The following is a 15,072-nucleotide window of genomic DNA, read 5'->3' on the forward strand; positions in this document are numbered from 1 at the left end:
CACCTCATTTCACCTGCCTACCTTCCTGTCTGCAAGCTCCAGCTCTCACTGGTGGTAGTTTGAAAACTGATGCCTTCTGGTAGGAACAAAGCTGTTTCTTTAAATATTCAGTGTGATGTAAAGTGGCAACCCAGTTTCTGGAGCCTGGCAAAGATTTAATGCTGGCATTAGTGATCTTATCTATCAACCTGCTCATCAATTTAGTAACTCTCGTAATTAATAATTCTTGTTCCGGATTTATTATTTTTAATTATTTATTTCTTGATTGTTTGGACAAGTTTTAAGTAATTTTATTTGTAAGTGGATGAATGATTTCTACAGAAATGACAAATAATGGCTTTCCTACTATTGTAGGCCTTTTTGTTCCCCAAAGACCTTTTCAAAATTGGAGTATCTGAAGTTGGTATCATTCTTTTTGAAACAAAACAATGAAATATATTTCAAGATTCTTTGAAATAGGTGCCAGTGTGGTGTCCTGTTCATATTATACTTTGTTTTATACAATAATATCTATTGTTTTATTCTTATAGTCAACCATTTCAGTGTTCTCTAGTGTATGTGATAGAATTCCTCCCTACTACCTGTTAAGAAAATGATGGGAATATGTATTAACTTATGAAACAATTTAGTTGTTTCAAGTAATGCTTTTCTTCTCTCTAAAAAGCCTAGTTAACTTATAACCGTTCTTTTTAGCTGTACAGTTGGCATTTCTTTAACACTGGGAGACTGAGTGTAGAGTAGACGTTCAGGCAGTTCAGAAGTGTGAGGGCCACCTCTAAAGTGCTGTGAATATCCACTCAGACCTGAGGTTTAGTAGTGGGTTTCAACATGTGCAGTTGAGTTGTTTGAGTGCTTGTAAGCAATGGGTAAATGGACATTAGCATTCATAAACAGTAACTTTGGGAGGTATGTGTAGAAAACACTGAATCATAAAATTCATGGAAAAAGAATTTGTCGCAACCCTCCCCCCTCTTTATTGTCATTGTCATTAACTATTTATTGAGCAGAGCTGCTGAACGTATTTCAGGCTTATTAAAAGTGATAGCAAAATTAGCACAGATACTTTATCTGTGATCTTAAGGTGTAGACATGACAGGTAGGCTGACTAATAGAAGAAATTCTTTACTGTGAGAGTGGTGAGATTCTGGAACAGGTTGCCCAGTGAGGTTGTGGAATGGGGAAGCATTCAAGGTCGGGCTGGATGGGGCATTGAGCAACTTGGTGTAGAGGGAGGTGTCCCTGTCTATAGCAGAGTTTTGGAATTAGATGATCTTAAAGATCCCTTCCAACCCTAACCATTCTACGATTCAATGATAACAGCGGCTTCTGCAAGAGCCCCTCTCCTTAGGCTGTGCATTTCCAACTTGTCTCTTGAGTTGTGAACAAGTAATTGTACGTCACAGGGAGAATTAATTCAGCAGCCAGATCAGTTGGAAAACTAATTTTAAAACACTTCAGCCTTCTCCTGTGCTAGCCAGCTGAAGACTCTCTCCATGCAGCCTCATGATCACTCTCTAGAATGCAGATGGAAAACTATACAGGCTCCTTCAGTAATTCTTAGCCATTAGACAAGATGCTCAGCTGACTGGTCGGATAACAGGGCTGAAGAGGTCTGAGACCTGAGGATGAGGGTGCTGAGCTAATAGGTGAGAGGTCTGTGTCTGAACTCTAGATCTTTCAGATTAATTTATGTATGTGTAAGTCACAGTCTAGACTCCCAGTGATTTAGGGTAAGCCTGGTATATAGCATCTAGAAAGAGGAGACTTACATGGGTTGAAGTCGTCTTTTGTATTTTGTTCCAGTCAAATTTCCCTAAACAACATAAAAGGGTAGTTGCAGGGTCTTGAATTCAGTGATTACAGCAATTTTTCCCACCTTTTCCTTCACTCACAGCCAGTGCCCGTGTATGTGGATGTGATTCTCGAAGGAGCAAAAGCAATGGAAAACATAGCACGATCATGTTCTTCTTGCTGCTTGCATGTATTTCCACAGCTTTATTTAATCATGGCAGTATTGTTTCCAGAATCAAATCTCTTCCTTGTGGTCAACTTTGAAGTTTTAGCCCAGAATCTAACTTGGCTATCATGTGAAACTGTCCTGATCGTAACAATCCCAACATTATAGCTAAGATTTGATTACAAGAATGTTTTGGCTACTAAATGCAGCATCTGCAAATCACTGTGTGCTAGACCAGTGCAACTGTGTTCTGGATTTGGTTGTTTCTGGTGCAGAATGGTTCTTTCTACTTGCATAAGAAGGTTTTTATTTCTGTGCTCTAGCTTTCTGCTGAAGATCATTAGATATCTTAGATCATTGCTTTTGCCTGAAGATTTGCTTTCACTTCTGCTTCTCAAAGTGTGGACTGGAGCACAGTTTAAGCTTTTTGTCTTTATCTGTTCTGTGAAGAAAGGCAGTTTGTTTGCAGATCTTGCACACTTACTCCCTGTTGTGTCTTTGTCATTGTGTTAAATTAGTATTAAAATTTGACATACGCTTGGAAAATACTATGATAAATAACTTCGTAAAGTCACATCAAATTGGAGTTTTGGCTCACTATCTAGGTCTTGTCTGAATGTTGATATGTGGCTTGAAAGACTGTTCTGTGCTAGCCTTTCCCAGGAAGTATTTATCCTTGAAAATGCATCTACGTGCACACAAGTCTATATCCCAGGTTTATTACTGCAACTATGTAAGGGTTACCAATTCATTTCCTTTGTAGGAGCCTTTGCAGAATAGCGTCTTTTCACCCAAAGGTACCTTTGTTTATTGTGGGTGGATACTGGTATGATGACACTGGTAGGTCTCCTTAGCAGGGAGGCAGAGCAAAATAACCATGTATAATTCAGATCATAGCTATTTTGCAACAACTTCACTGCATAAACAAATTCGTTTAAGTTGTGTGGTTTGTTAGGGAAGCCAAGTGATGGCTTAGGAATTTTACCTTGAATCTAAGGAAACAGATGTTTTTGACAATGATATGTCAGATGAAAGTACTTTTAAGAATTTCGTCTACTTTAACTTGCACCTAAGCAACTTGGCTGTTTGTGTATGAAGTCTGTCAAGAGGAGGTTGGTAGAATTTGTTTTCAAGTCTGATGGCCAAAGAGTCAAGACATTGCCTGTTAATGTGCACAAGAAACATGCCTACAACCTCACACCTAGCAAAGATACTGAAGTAGTTGTACTGCCTTCCTTAAGAAAGCTACAACCTACATTTAAGGGTTACAATAACATGTTTATCCTTTTCTATGGACTGTGGGCTGTGATCTGGTCAGCCAGAATAATTGAGAGATTTATGTTAAAATTTCTTACGATCTTTTTGTTACCACCTGTCTGTCTATGGTGACACTGTCTTCTTCTATAACCATCTCCTGGGATGAAGTATTGAATAGGAAAGTGGGATCCCAAGAGCTTTTTGTAGCTTCTGTGTCTGGTTTGAACCCTGCCTAGTAAATTGTTGAAGAATGAGCTATTCATCTCCTCTTTTTCAGTACATATAGTTGTAAAACATACTATCACTGTAGTTGATGGATTTTTTTCTTTGTTCTGCATAAAAACCTGAAGTAGTGCTTCTCAATCATTTTTGAGACCATTTTCACTCTTAAGGGTGCTAGTTTTGTCTGTCTCCAAGAAAGCACAAGAAAGGATTCCGAGGAAGAAGTTGTTAATTTACACATTGCAGTTACTCATATATGCCTTTGCTGATTTCTTGACTACAGGTTCATAAGGAAGCATTTTGTTGCTTGCTTTGGTTTTAATGCTGATTATTGTTAATAGCTGACCAGTATTAATCCTTTGGAACTGATCTCAACCTGGTTAATCCAGTCTGAACCTGTTGGAGACCAGAGCTTGACTACTCAAAGTTTGTTTTTTTTTTTTCTGCAAGTGAGATGAGGAAACAACTGTGTTCCTTTTCAACTCTTGTTCCTATCAGAGACTGGCATAGATAAAATGGCCTGCTCAAGTAACTCTGCATGCTGCTTTAATCTTAATTGGAAAGGAAGAATTGAATGTTAGATGGGGGGAGGGGGAACATACTAAGATAAGTTGTAGTAAACGATTGCGCCATGACCTTGTTGCTTTTGGGACCTTTTTCCGGACGCAAGTGGAATGTGTCATCTCATGGCAGTAGCAGAGTGCTTGTCACTGTGGCTGTGCTTGGGTCCCCCATGCTCAAGCTGCTCACTCAGCACCACCCTGGGCTTTTTGCTGCCTGATCATGCCTCACTGGTCACACATGCACTGGACTGGTAACAAAATCAAATGCAGATAAGTTCATATACAGGCTTTATACTGGGTGTAGGAAAGCAAACTGTTCTCACCTAAATTTAAGCCTCCTGACTAAAGAGTTAACCAATCAACTTTATCTTATTTGCTTTACAAATATCAGCTGTCAGAGTTGGTTTGTTTTGGTTGTGTGCTCTGTGGTGTTTGGCTGCTGAGTTTCCTGATGCTGGAAGCCTGACAAATGTTAGCTGCATTAAGGTCTCGCTGCTTCTCTGTTCCCATTTCCTAAATCTTCTAAGCCTCTGAACAGCAGCGGCCAAGGCATTTGAATGCATCATGGTATGTGGATGGTCTTGGGCCCCTGTTTCCTTCATGCAGTCCTTTCCCACACCTGCTCCTATGGGATTTTGGTCCCATCGGCAGGTGATAGCAACTTGGGCTTGAGTACGTTTTACTCTTTTCTATCTCCATGAGGATGGGTACCTGGCTCAGTCTGCCACCTTCAAAGCTCTTACGAGTCTTTGTCTCTTCTACCAAAAGCAAATGTGTCTTGTGAGCACGATAATTTTCCTATTCCTTACTACTTAGAATTGCTAATATGCAAACTTGAACAAAACTAGAGAGCTGTTGTGCGCTTCCTTGTTCTCTTTAATAAGTGTTGAGCGACCTGTGGGTTTGGGTCAGGTTACTCCAAAGCCTGCAGTTCCTACATCACTTCCTGCTGGGCTGCCCTCCTTCCACCTCAGCCAGGCCCTCCCCCTCGTTCTGCCTCCACATGCCTGCCAAAACTGGAGGTGGAGACCGCTTCATCTTGTGACCTCCAGTTCTCTGAGGAGGTGGGAGCTTCCTTCCATATCTGCTGGGGAAACTCTGCCTTGCCCCTTGTCAGAAATTGACCCAGTGGGAGGCAGTGGCCCAGGTTAAACAGTTCTAGTTTTGTGTGGTTGCAAGACTTGCTGTGGCCTCTGAAGTGGGTTTTAGCTCAACTCGGACACCAAAAACAGAACTGATAATATACAGCCTCTATGCTTTCTGATTGTGTGCAGTATGTTCATTAAGTGATAAAGGGTAGAAACATGACCAAATGCTATGTATTTGTCTTAAAGCATTGCTAAGATAAAATATTTTCCTATTTAAATGATTTGGTTCTGGAGAAGTGTAGCATGAGGTGAAAAGGTAGAGTGGGGAGCTGATGGAGGCTAACCACAGTTAATGTTGGTGGGCTGCTGAGCTGCTATGGCTCTGCTGGCTGGGGTTGCTGTAGGCTGCTGGAGGTGTGGGCTTGTTTGACTGGGCTCTGTACTGCAATCTCAGGGGGAATGGTTGTGCTCAGAATCCCAGGCTGGAAAACCAGTTGAGCTTTTAGCAGGCTTGCTTTCAGAGTAGAAAGGTCCAACCTTTGATGTAATGGTTGGATAGCAGTTACATTTGTTGTCATTCCTGCTCAGCTTCTTACTTTTGCATGTCTTTCTAGTGAATGACGATATGTTGAAATGTTCCTCAAAAGCCCTGAGATTTTGCTTCTTTTTTCACACTGACTGTGTGATTGTTAATGCAAATCATGTAACAGTGCAGCTGAAAGAGCTAGTGTGTCCTGATGCCTGAAATGCTTGTATTCAGATGACTTTCTCGTTATAAATGTCACATGGAGCAGAAGCCATGTTAGTGTCCTGACTTCAACCAGGTGTGTGGTATCAGTGTGAAAGGAAGACAGAGTCTGTTTTCAGAGACAGGAAGGAGGACATTGAGATGTACAGTTTCCAAGTTAGTCTATGTGAGCATGTGACACATCTATTTTTTTTTTTTTTAACAGTAGGTCTTGGATTGAATGTACAAATAATAGATGACCACTTAGAAAAATTAACCCGGACAACTGTCACTGTATATTAATACTAATAAGATTTTGGTGCTGGAAATAGTTAGGTGTAAGCTTCTTGCACTCTGTTATGGAAAACAGGGATTTTTTTCTTTCCACCAGGCAACTTAAAAATGTTGCCAATGTTTGCAACTATCTTTGCATCTTGCCAGTTGCCTGCCTTGTTCTCCACTGTGAAGATAGATTGGTCATTATAGTTGTTTTTGTTTGTCGTGCAAAGCATAAGGATTAAAACTGAGGACCAACAATTACAAATTCAGCACCAGCATGAGGGAGACTCTCATCATTTTGAACTCCTAGAACTTTTTGAGAACAGCTTTGAACTTTTTGACAGTATACCTGTCACTGGTGAGTCTTCTTCCTCCTGAGTAGTAGAGGGATGGCTGCAGACTAGAGCAAGGTTACAGGTGGCAAGTGGCAGAGAGGGTGCTGTGGTGGCTTACTCAAGAGTTCAAAAAGTAAGTCTGCCACATAGAGAAGTAAATAGAAGGGAGGTACAAATGAAACTTGTGGTGGGAATATGATTGGTGAAGTAATGAACCACAGAGCAAGAACTTTAAAAATGTGCAGTGCATATGAGAAACCCAGTCTGATGATATGATCTGTTTACAAGGGCGGATACCTGTTTATGAGGGAGGGTAGTGATAGGACAAGGGGGAATGGTCTTAAGCTGAGACAGGAGGTTTAGGTTAGATATGAGGAGGAAGTTTTTCACACAGAGGAGGTGACTCACTGGAACAGGTTGCCCAAAGAGGTTGTGGATGCCCCATCCCTGGAGGTATTCAGGGCCAGGCTGGATGTGGCTCTGGGCAGCCTGGTCTGGTGCTTGGTGACCCTGCACATAGCAGGGGGTTGAAACTGGATGATTATTGTGTGATTCTATGATTCTGTGACTTCAGAAGCCTATCACTTCTAGCTGTTCCTTCTCACTTGTTTTGAATCACTGAGGATTTGTGTACTTTGGCAGTAAGCACAGACAGACTGAAATCTGTTTCATAGGATTACTTCCTTTTTTTTTTTTTTCCGTAAAAACAGTTTGCAGAGTGCCAGGACAGTACTGGTATAGCATGGAGACAGGGGATATAGACTGCTAAAGTTAGTACTTGCATCATAAAAATGATTGTGGAACCACAACCTTAAAGACAAGTGCAAAGTGTTTACTAAAAGTTTACGCAGCCCTTTTTTATTTCTATTTGGTTTACTTGTTGAATCATGTCTATTTCAATTTCATTTGGTTAGCACCAATCACTGTGGAGCCCTGAGCCATGGTGAGCTCTTGAAGAATTTTCCACAAAAACCTGTATGATTTTTCTTTAAGAAATAATTCAAGATGTCGCTCTCTGCTTACCAGAAGTGAAGAAAGTAATTCTTCAGTAATTTGAAACTTACCAGCAAAAATGAATGTGCAATGTATTCAGTAAACAGAAGCAATAGAATTTTGCCTGAAAATAAAAGGTTTTTATTTCTGTTTGTTAATCAGTAGAATATGAAAGTTCTACAGATGAGACTGTCCCTTTGCTTGCATCTCTGCAGTTCCAAGGTTTTTTTTTAAATACATGAAGTCCACATTAGGTTATAGGGGAAGGTAGTAGTGGTAGAAATTTAATCATTACAGAATCACACAGAATCACAGAATCACAAGGTTGGAAACGACCTGCAAGATCATCTAGTCCAACCTCCCACCCATTCCTATCAGTACCACAAGCTACTAAACCATGTCTCGTAGCTCCTCATCCAGGCGCCTCTTGAACACTGCCAGGGATGGCGACTCCACCACCTCCCTGGGCAGCCATTCCAGTGCCTGACCACCCTCTGAGAGAAAAAGTTTCTCCTAATATCCAACCTAAACCTCCTCTGGTATAACTTCTTGCCATTTCCTCGGGTCCTACTATTTGCCTGGGAGAAGAGGCCAGACCCTTTTGCACCACAACCTCCCTTCAGGAAGTTGTAGAGTGCAATGAGGTCTCCCCTGAGCCTCCTCTTCTCCAGACTGAACAATCCCAGCTCCTTCAGCCTCTCCTCATAAGACTTGTGCTCCAGACCCCTCACCAGTTTCATTGCCCTTCTCTGGACACGCTCCAGGGCCATTCTACAGTGATGCAGACTAAGCATGTTATTGTTCACTTTTGGCTTAATAGTTGACAGCTTATTGGTTTGTTTAGCTAATGTATCTCTGAATTAAGAGTCAAGTTTAATTCAGATGATGCTGGTTTGTATCTGTCTGTTTTAAAGCAGAATGGCCCCCCTTTTTTTTTTTTTTTTTTTTTTTTTTTTTAAATTCAGGAATAAAGCCCACCCCCCAAATTTACCCTCACAGGTTGCCTTCCCGCTAGCTATGGCCAGGCTAAGTGAGAGGTACGAATTGGTGCTTCTTGTGTAGTTTGGTCTTCACTTTCTGTGCAGCTAGCAAAGATTTTGTTTTTTGTGAAAAATTATTTCCCTTGCTCAGGTTTCTGACTCAAATGACCATAGCATCCTTTCATATTACTCATAGCACTGTGGTCTTTTTTTGAGCAGTATGTGGACTGGTGGAGAGTCTCTGCCTTCAATCTTTTGTGATAAAATGTCAAGAATTAGGGAAAATGGGAAGGTGCACTGCTGTTTTGATAGTTTAAGCACTACCTGTATATAGGATGGAAGTCATGACAGCCTGTTTCCATATGAAGGATTGTAAGTAGTAGCAGCCCTTCCAGAGATGCTTTGCATTAGTGAAGCACAGCAGGGTGTGAGAACTGAATGCAATTTGACATTTACCATTGCACTGCCATTCAGCTACCTTTAGACACATCAGTATTTCCTCATGCAGTGAAAATATACCGTGCTGTTGTGTAAATTGAGTGCTCTTAAGTTTTTGATACACGGTGGTATTTTAAAATCCAAATAGTTCTTAAAACTCAGTCTTTTGATACTGTGTTCAGCTGTTAAGGGATAAGGCTCTTCGAAATTTCCTTTGGAAAAAAAAAAACAAGGGAAAAATATAACAGCTATTATCCAGGTTAATTTTTTTCTTCTTATCCTGTTCAGTAGTACCTCAGGGATCTGCAGCAGCAGGTAGCCAACAAGCTACTTCTAAAGCTGTACTTGCATCAGTTGCTGATCCTAGTGCACAAACAAAGATAGACTGTTTTGGTAAGACAAGGCTCCATTGAAGTTACTGCTAATGAGCAAAACAGCTCTGTTCACTCAGTCCCATTCAAAACGTAGGAAAAGAATCAATCTTTGCCAAATTTGAAAGGCTGAAACTATTACAGAAGATAAAAATGATTTACTTGAAGTGGGTGTAAAACATATTTTCAAAATAAACACTGAAACCACACTTGACTTTTACCACACATTTAATCATATTCTGCGTGGGCATGAAAAATAGGAAGTGTTCAGTGTTGTATTCCTTGGTTTTATAAATGCAGGTTTGTTCTAAATAGCATGTTATATATATTTTTATATATATATATATATATTTTTTTTTTTTTTTTAAGCACTAGCTTAAATGTCAAATGCAGTGAGCCTTCTCAGTGTGAAGTGTTTCTCCTCTGCAGCTTACTCCTAGCAAAAGGGCTTACCCGCTTTTGTATTTTCCTAATTCTTTAAAGAAACAAAGAACTCAAGTAGCCGTAGATGGAATTAATTTGCCTATTTGACTTTAAATTACTGTGTGCCTACACTTCTTTAAATAGAATGTTTTATTAATCCTTGTAGTAATACCACAGTGTTTTTGCATTCCTGTAAAGTTTTTTCTCCTAGGTTAGCATATTTGAGTTCTTGAGGATGACTTTTGTTTCTGCTTGTTTAGCACAGATGATAAATTTCAGCTGAAAGAACAAGTGTTCTCAAATAAAATACTGATATGCATTTGGTCTTAGAAGTTGTGGGTGTTCTGTGATGCAGAGAGCTGTTGGAACTGTATATACTCTCAGGAGGAATAGGCAGCAGCAGAGCAAGAATATATTTTTCTTTTTTCTTTATTCTTTTTTTTTTTTTCTTAAATGAAAGTCTGTATATGCCTCCTGGAGACACCTGTGAAGGGCCGGGATTGCTAGAACATGAGCTGCCAGTATTGAAAGACTTGAGCATCTGCAAAACTTTTTGGGCATCAAGATTTCTAGTAATGTGACTGGATTGCTAAGAGACCCCTATTTCTTGTCAAAAATACTTTGATAAGAAGCAGAGAGCATAAGTAAATATATTTAGGATCACATGATAGAGCCATACATTCAGTATTTCAGATGATAGCACCCTAAAATAGAGATGTGCTGTCATGATGTTGTGATCTTATTGTGTTGTGGCTGTAGCTAATTTTGAATGTGTGTCAAATTGAGGTATTCTGACTTTCTGAGAAGTAATTTAAAAATTAAGGAAGAAATTTGAGTGATGCCATGCATCTGAGTTCAGTTTTCACATGCTGCTTCAGATGCCTTTTTGTCTTCCAGATATAAAACTGGTCATTGCCTCAAGAACCTTATGGGTTCTTGTCCTTTTTTTATTATTTCTTTGTTTAAAAGCGTCTTCAACCATATACTCCTCTCTCTTCACTCTGATACATGTAAAAGCCAGAATGTTTGAGCCTCTTTGTTTGCATGTAGTGGTAGTCTTGTCTGGATTTGAAATTTGGAGCGTTTGCCTCCTGAGAACACGTGTACCTCCTCTGTCCCATAGGAAGGTCTCCCTCCATCCTGACCTGTGCAGCACATTGGCTGTGTTCTGGTTTCTAGATGGACTGCTGCTGTCTTGTAGTTACCTGCTTCTTTTCTTCACTCTGATTTGGATCCACTGCGTTATTGGGAGACGAAAGGTAGTGCAGTGTGGATTTCTTTCTAAAGTCAATATGAACTATAGGTTTTATAACATTTTGTATGCATTTTTCAGTCCTCTAAATGGCTAAATTATTGTTCAGTTAGAGCTCGTGGCTCTGTAACTGGGGCAGCAGTGACAGCATTGTTGCTTTATGCTATTTTTTTTTTTTTTTTCTTAGATTAAAAACTGCATTAGTAGTCTCTGGTGTAAGATGTCTTTCATTGTCACCATGGAGTAGGGAAATCTGCATCAGAATTTGAGAGGTTACTGTCATATGTAAGAGATTCCAATACCAGAGCCTATTGAAGAATAAACAGTATAAATTAATTGGACTGACATGCCTTGAAACAATTTCTAGAAAGAGACTGATTCCGTCCGCAGTCCCCCCTCCTTCCTCCCTGCACAGAGAAGTTAGGTGAGGAAGGAGTTGAGCTGGTGGTCAGCTCCATGTCTGCAGTCAACACTCATTTTCTCAACATCACTTGTGGCAGATGTGAACATGCTTATGCTGGGGCCTTGCAGGCTCCTCAGACCCAGCAGTGTTTATTAACTTAGGCTCAGTGTCAAGCAAATGTAGCTACGCTGCTGAGGATGTGTTGTTTTGGCATGGAGTCAGTCTCCAAGTTAGAGAAGTCTGCCAGGCGCTAAGGGTGCAGGCCTGGGTCCAGCCCTAAGATCCAGGACCTGTGTTACAGGTAACTGGCCATATGGTATGGATCAGCATGAGACCATCAGGCCTTGTTGCATCAGCAGCAGTTTCATCCCTGACATTGAATTTGCTTGTGTGTGCATTTCTGTTTTGGTCATCGTCTCAGGCATTTTTAGTGTTGGATTTTTTTTTAACTTTATGGCACTTCAAGTACTGGGAAAATTTATTAGCTTGGCCAGCCTCGGGCTCAACTGACGTGTTCTGTGCGTGCAGTATGGCATGTACTGAGCTGCTAGTAGCAAGGCAGAGCAACAGGGATAGCATTGAGTCAGTTGATGATCTTAAATTGACTTTAATTTCTCTGTGTTGTGATTCCCAGCACATTTTGAAGTGAAGCAATATACGTATGTTTCTACTGCCTATTTTCACACTGCCTTTGTGAGCCGTAGCAGTGAAGAGTTGGCCATCGCAGCTAAAGCTTAGAGTATGGCTTGGGTACTGCTAATTTAAGTTCATGTTTTGTTTTCATGGAGTACATCGCCATGGTACATACACTGAGACTATATATTTTAAAACTACAGTTGTTATAAGGGTAATTGGCTTTTCTGTTTGGATTTGGAAAGTACCCTCTGGAAAAATGGCTATGTATAATTTTAAGATGTTATGCTTGATAGTCTGTGGACTGTTAGAGTACTCTGCAAGACAATTCAATTTAATTTAGAATTTGCAAGAGTCCGCTTCCATAATAGTTGCAGAGTAGTACCTTTTCCAAGCAAAAGGTCATGCAGCTCTTCTGTTTTTTCATATGCAGGTGCAGCTGGGACAAGCAGATATAAAATGCCCGATCACAGAGTGCAGCGAACACCTGGATGAAACAACTGTCCTCTATAACCTGCCCCACGAGGACATTATCAAGTATAAATATTTCCTGGAACTCAGCCGCATCGACTCCAGCACGAAGCCATGCCCTCAGTGCAAGCACTTTACAACCTTCCGGAGGAGAGGCCACATTCCTACCCCTGCCAAATTGGAGAACAAATACAAAGTGAGCACGCTTGCCAGAGCTGTGGATTAGATGGCACAGCAAAAGTAGGACAGCATTAGTACATGGTTGCTTTAACTAGTTGATTCACTTCTAGCCATTTGAACAGGTGAACTTTAGTCCTGATAGGTTGGTAGGTGTCATAATTTTGGCCTGACGTGTTTTAGTTTTAACAGTATTTTCTTTCTTCTCTCATGTGCAAACAGTAATCATGATCAGAAGAGACTGGGAAAGGGGAATTACACTGCAACTGATTATTCTAGCCGCACAACTCTGGCAAAAATAGGTTATTTCCTGAAAATGAGCAAATGAATTCGAGGCACTTACTGTGTTAGGTGATAGCTTCCTGTTGCTTGTTCTTTCCTAAGAACTAGAGATGTTGTCTGTCCTGCCTCTTGGTTATGATTTCTTTAATCCCTCACTAGAGGTTAAAGATTACCCTGGTTTCATGACTCTTAGTACATAAAATTGGAGGATGATCAAAAAACATTTTTTCACAGAGTTTCTTCAAGTAGAAGGTTCACTTATACTGATTTAAATCAGGTACTAAAGAGCAAGATTTTCAGTTAGAAGAAGCTTTGAGCCCTGATGGTCCATCTTGTTTCCAAAAGATGAAAGTTCTGTCTGCAGCATCATGCTTCGCATTAGCTTTACATCCAGTTATTAGATTTGTTGTGGTTAATGTCATGATTGAGCTGGCCTTCCCTGACCAAACCAGTTTTCCTCAGTAGGAGTTTAGATGGTTGTTTAGATAGGCCTAATTACGACATAAGATTGAGCCCAATGTGGGGATTAAAAAGTAGAAGGTTGTGTATCCAGTGCAGTTGAAACTTCAACAAAGCTAACTCTTGAATTCTGAGCTTCCTTCCTGTTTCTTTGCAGTGTTTGAGTTATATATAAGTAGCCACAAAGTCTAGTGTTGGACTTAAGATTTTCAGGTGCTTGGCATTTTAAGCAAAGGTGGAGGAATTCCAAACTGCAGGTTAAATTCTTTCTGCCTGAAGCCATTCTTCTTCAACCATCCATTTAACATCTCCTCAGGTACAGACAGGATGTGTGGTCCAAGGTAGACCAGCTGTTGTAATGCTTTTGCATCAGCTTCTCCTAAGGTTGTGCAGCTGTTGTAGGTAGTGTGTGCATGCCAACTCAATTTGTTCATTATCTTCAGAGTACAAAAGAGTACTTTGCTTACAAATGCTGTGAGTTCAAATGCTGTGGTTAAAATCTTCTCACCACTTCCCCAGAAATCCTAATCAAAGAAAGAATCTGAAGCTGCCTGATGCTTTATGTAGTACAAGCCTGAAGCAGTTCCCTGGTACTGTGGTAAAATGTTGTGTAGTTCTGCTCTGCAGAGCTAGAGTCTCTTCCTAAGAACAGACTGTCAAAATATGTGCTTTGAGCTGGCTGTACCCACGTGTAAGGAATGTCTAGTTGATACAGGACAGAAATACACTTGGGAAAGTACTAACAAACAGTATGGACACTCATGGTCCAGAGCTTTAGACTGATCCTTGAACCTGTGTTGTGTTCTGTTGTAGGTAAAGTTTTAGCAAACTGATAGAAGCTCAGTACACAGAAGAGTTGCTACAAGGATGAGATGTTTAAAAAAAAAAAAAAGTGTACCTGTCCTTGTGTACATGTGTAGCTGTGGACCATTATCTCAGTTTTCTTATATTCTAATGTGATTTTTTTTCATACATTCTTTTCTGTCTTGGATTATGGGCTCTTTGGAGGTGAAGATTCATTTTTTCCACATGTAGTATAGAAGAGATCTGACCAGAGACTAGGAGCAATATGAGCAATAGAAGCACTAATTGCTTCAGAGGAATTTTGGACTGAAACCCCGGAACTGGAAGTGCTGCCTTTTCAAAAGAACAGTCATGCATGGGGAAAGCCCATGCAGAAAGGTACTGTCAGGAGCACAGAAAGGCTCTTCCCAGTACCCTTGCTGTACATATGTACTATATGCAGGGACAGGAAGACACTGTAAAATCTGAGAGTATGTTTGAGAAGATATTTTTAAATGTCATTAATGGCTTTACTAACAATAGATACCCCATTTTAAATTATAAATAAAGCTAACATCTAAATTTAAAGAAGGATAAAAGTTATCAGCTTGAATATTTTTCCTTGGTATATGTTTTGTTAGCTAAACTGATGTAAGCCTAGCAGTTCAGAGTTGGCTACTCTTCATTTTAGAAACCAAAGTCTTGATGTAAGCCTTGAAAATTAACCTGTGCACACATGTTGGCAGAGGAAGAGAGGTAGAAAAGGAAAACTGGCTATTGAAACATTCTTTGTCCTGTTAGTGTCACTTGAAAGAGCACCATACAGCAGATTAATTATCTAGTATACTGCATCATGTATTCATGTCACAAGAGGGATCCTAGCTTTAAGTAAGGAAACATCCCTGCTCTTTTGTCTTATGAATCAAATTGGGAATGTAAGACTCAATCAAAGAAAAGATTAATAAACCTCTGGTGAAAG

At 40.2% G+C, this 15,072-nt stretch overlaps 1 protein-coding gene across 2 annotated transcripts in view; it reads left to right on the forward strand.

The window, feature by feature from the left end:
* Window positions 1–15,072, forward strand: part of RNF217 (ring finger protein 217) — a 55,693-nt gene that overhangs the window by 18,982 nt on the left and 21,639 nt on the right. For both annotated transcript variants that reach the window (XM_048937088.1, XM_048937087.1), the window contains exon 2: window positions 12,355–12,588. In XM_048937088.1, the coding sequence (XP_048793045.1) occupies window positions 12,355–12,588 (234 nt within the window). The remainder of the gene's footprint in view (window positions 1–12,354; window positions 12,589–15,072) is intronic.

Source organism: Lagopus muta, chromosome 2 (genome assembly GCF_023343835.1).
Source record: "Lagopus muta isolate bLagMut1 chromosome 2, bLagMut1 primary, whole genome shotgun sequence".
Classification (NCBI taxonomy): domain Eukaryota; kingdom Metazoa; phylum Chordata; class Aves; order Galliformes; family Phasianidae; genus Lagopus; species Lagopus muta.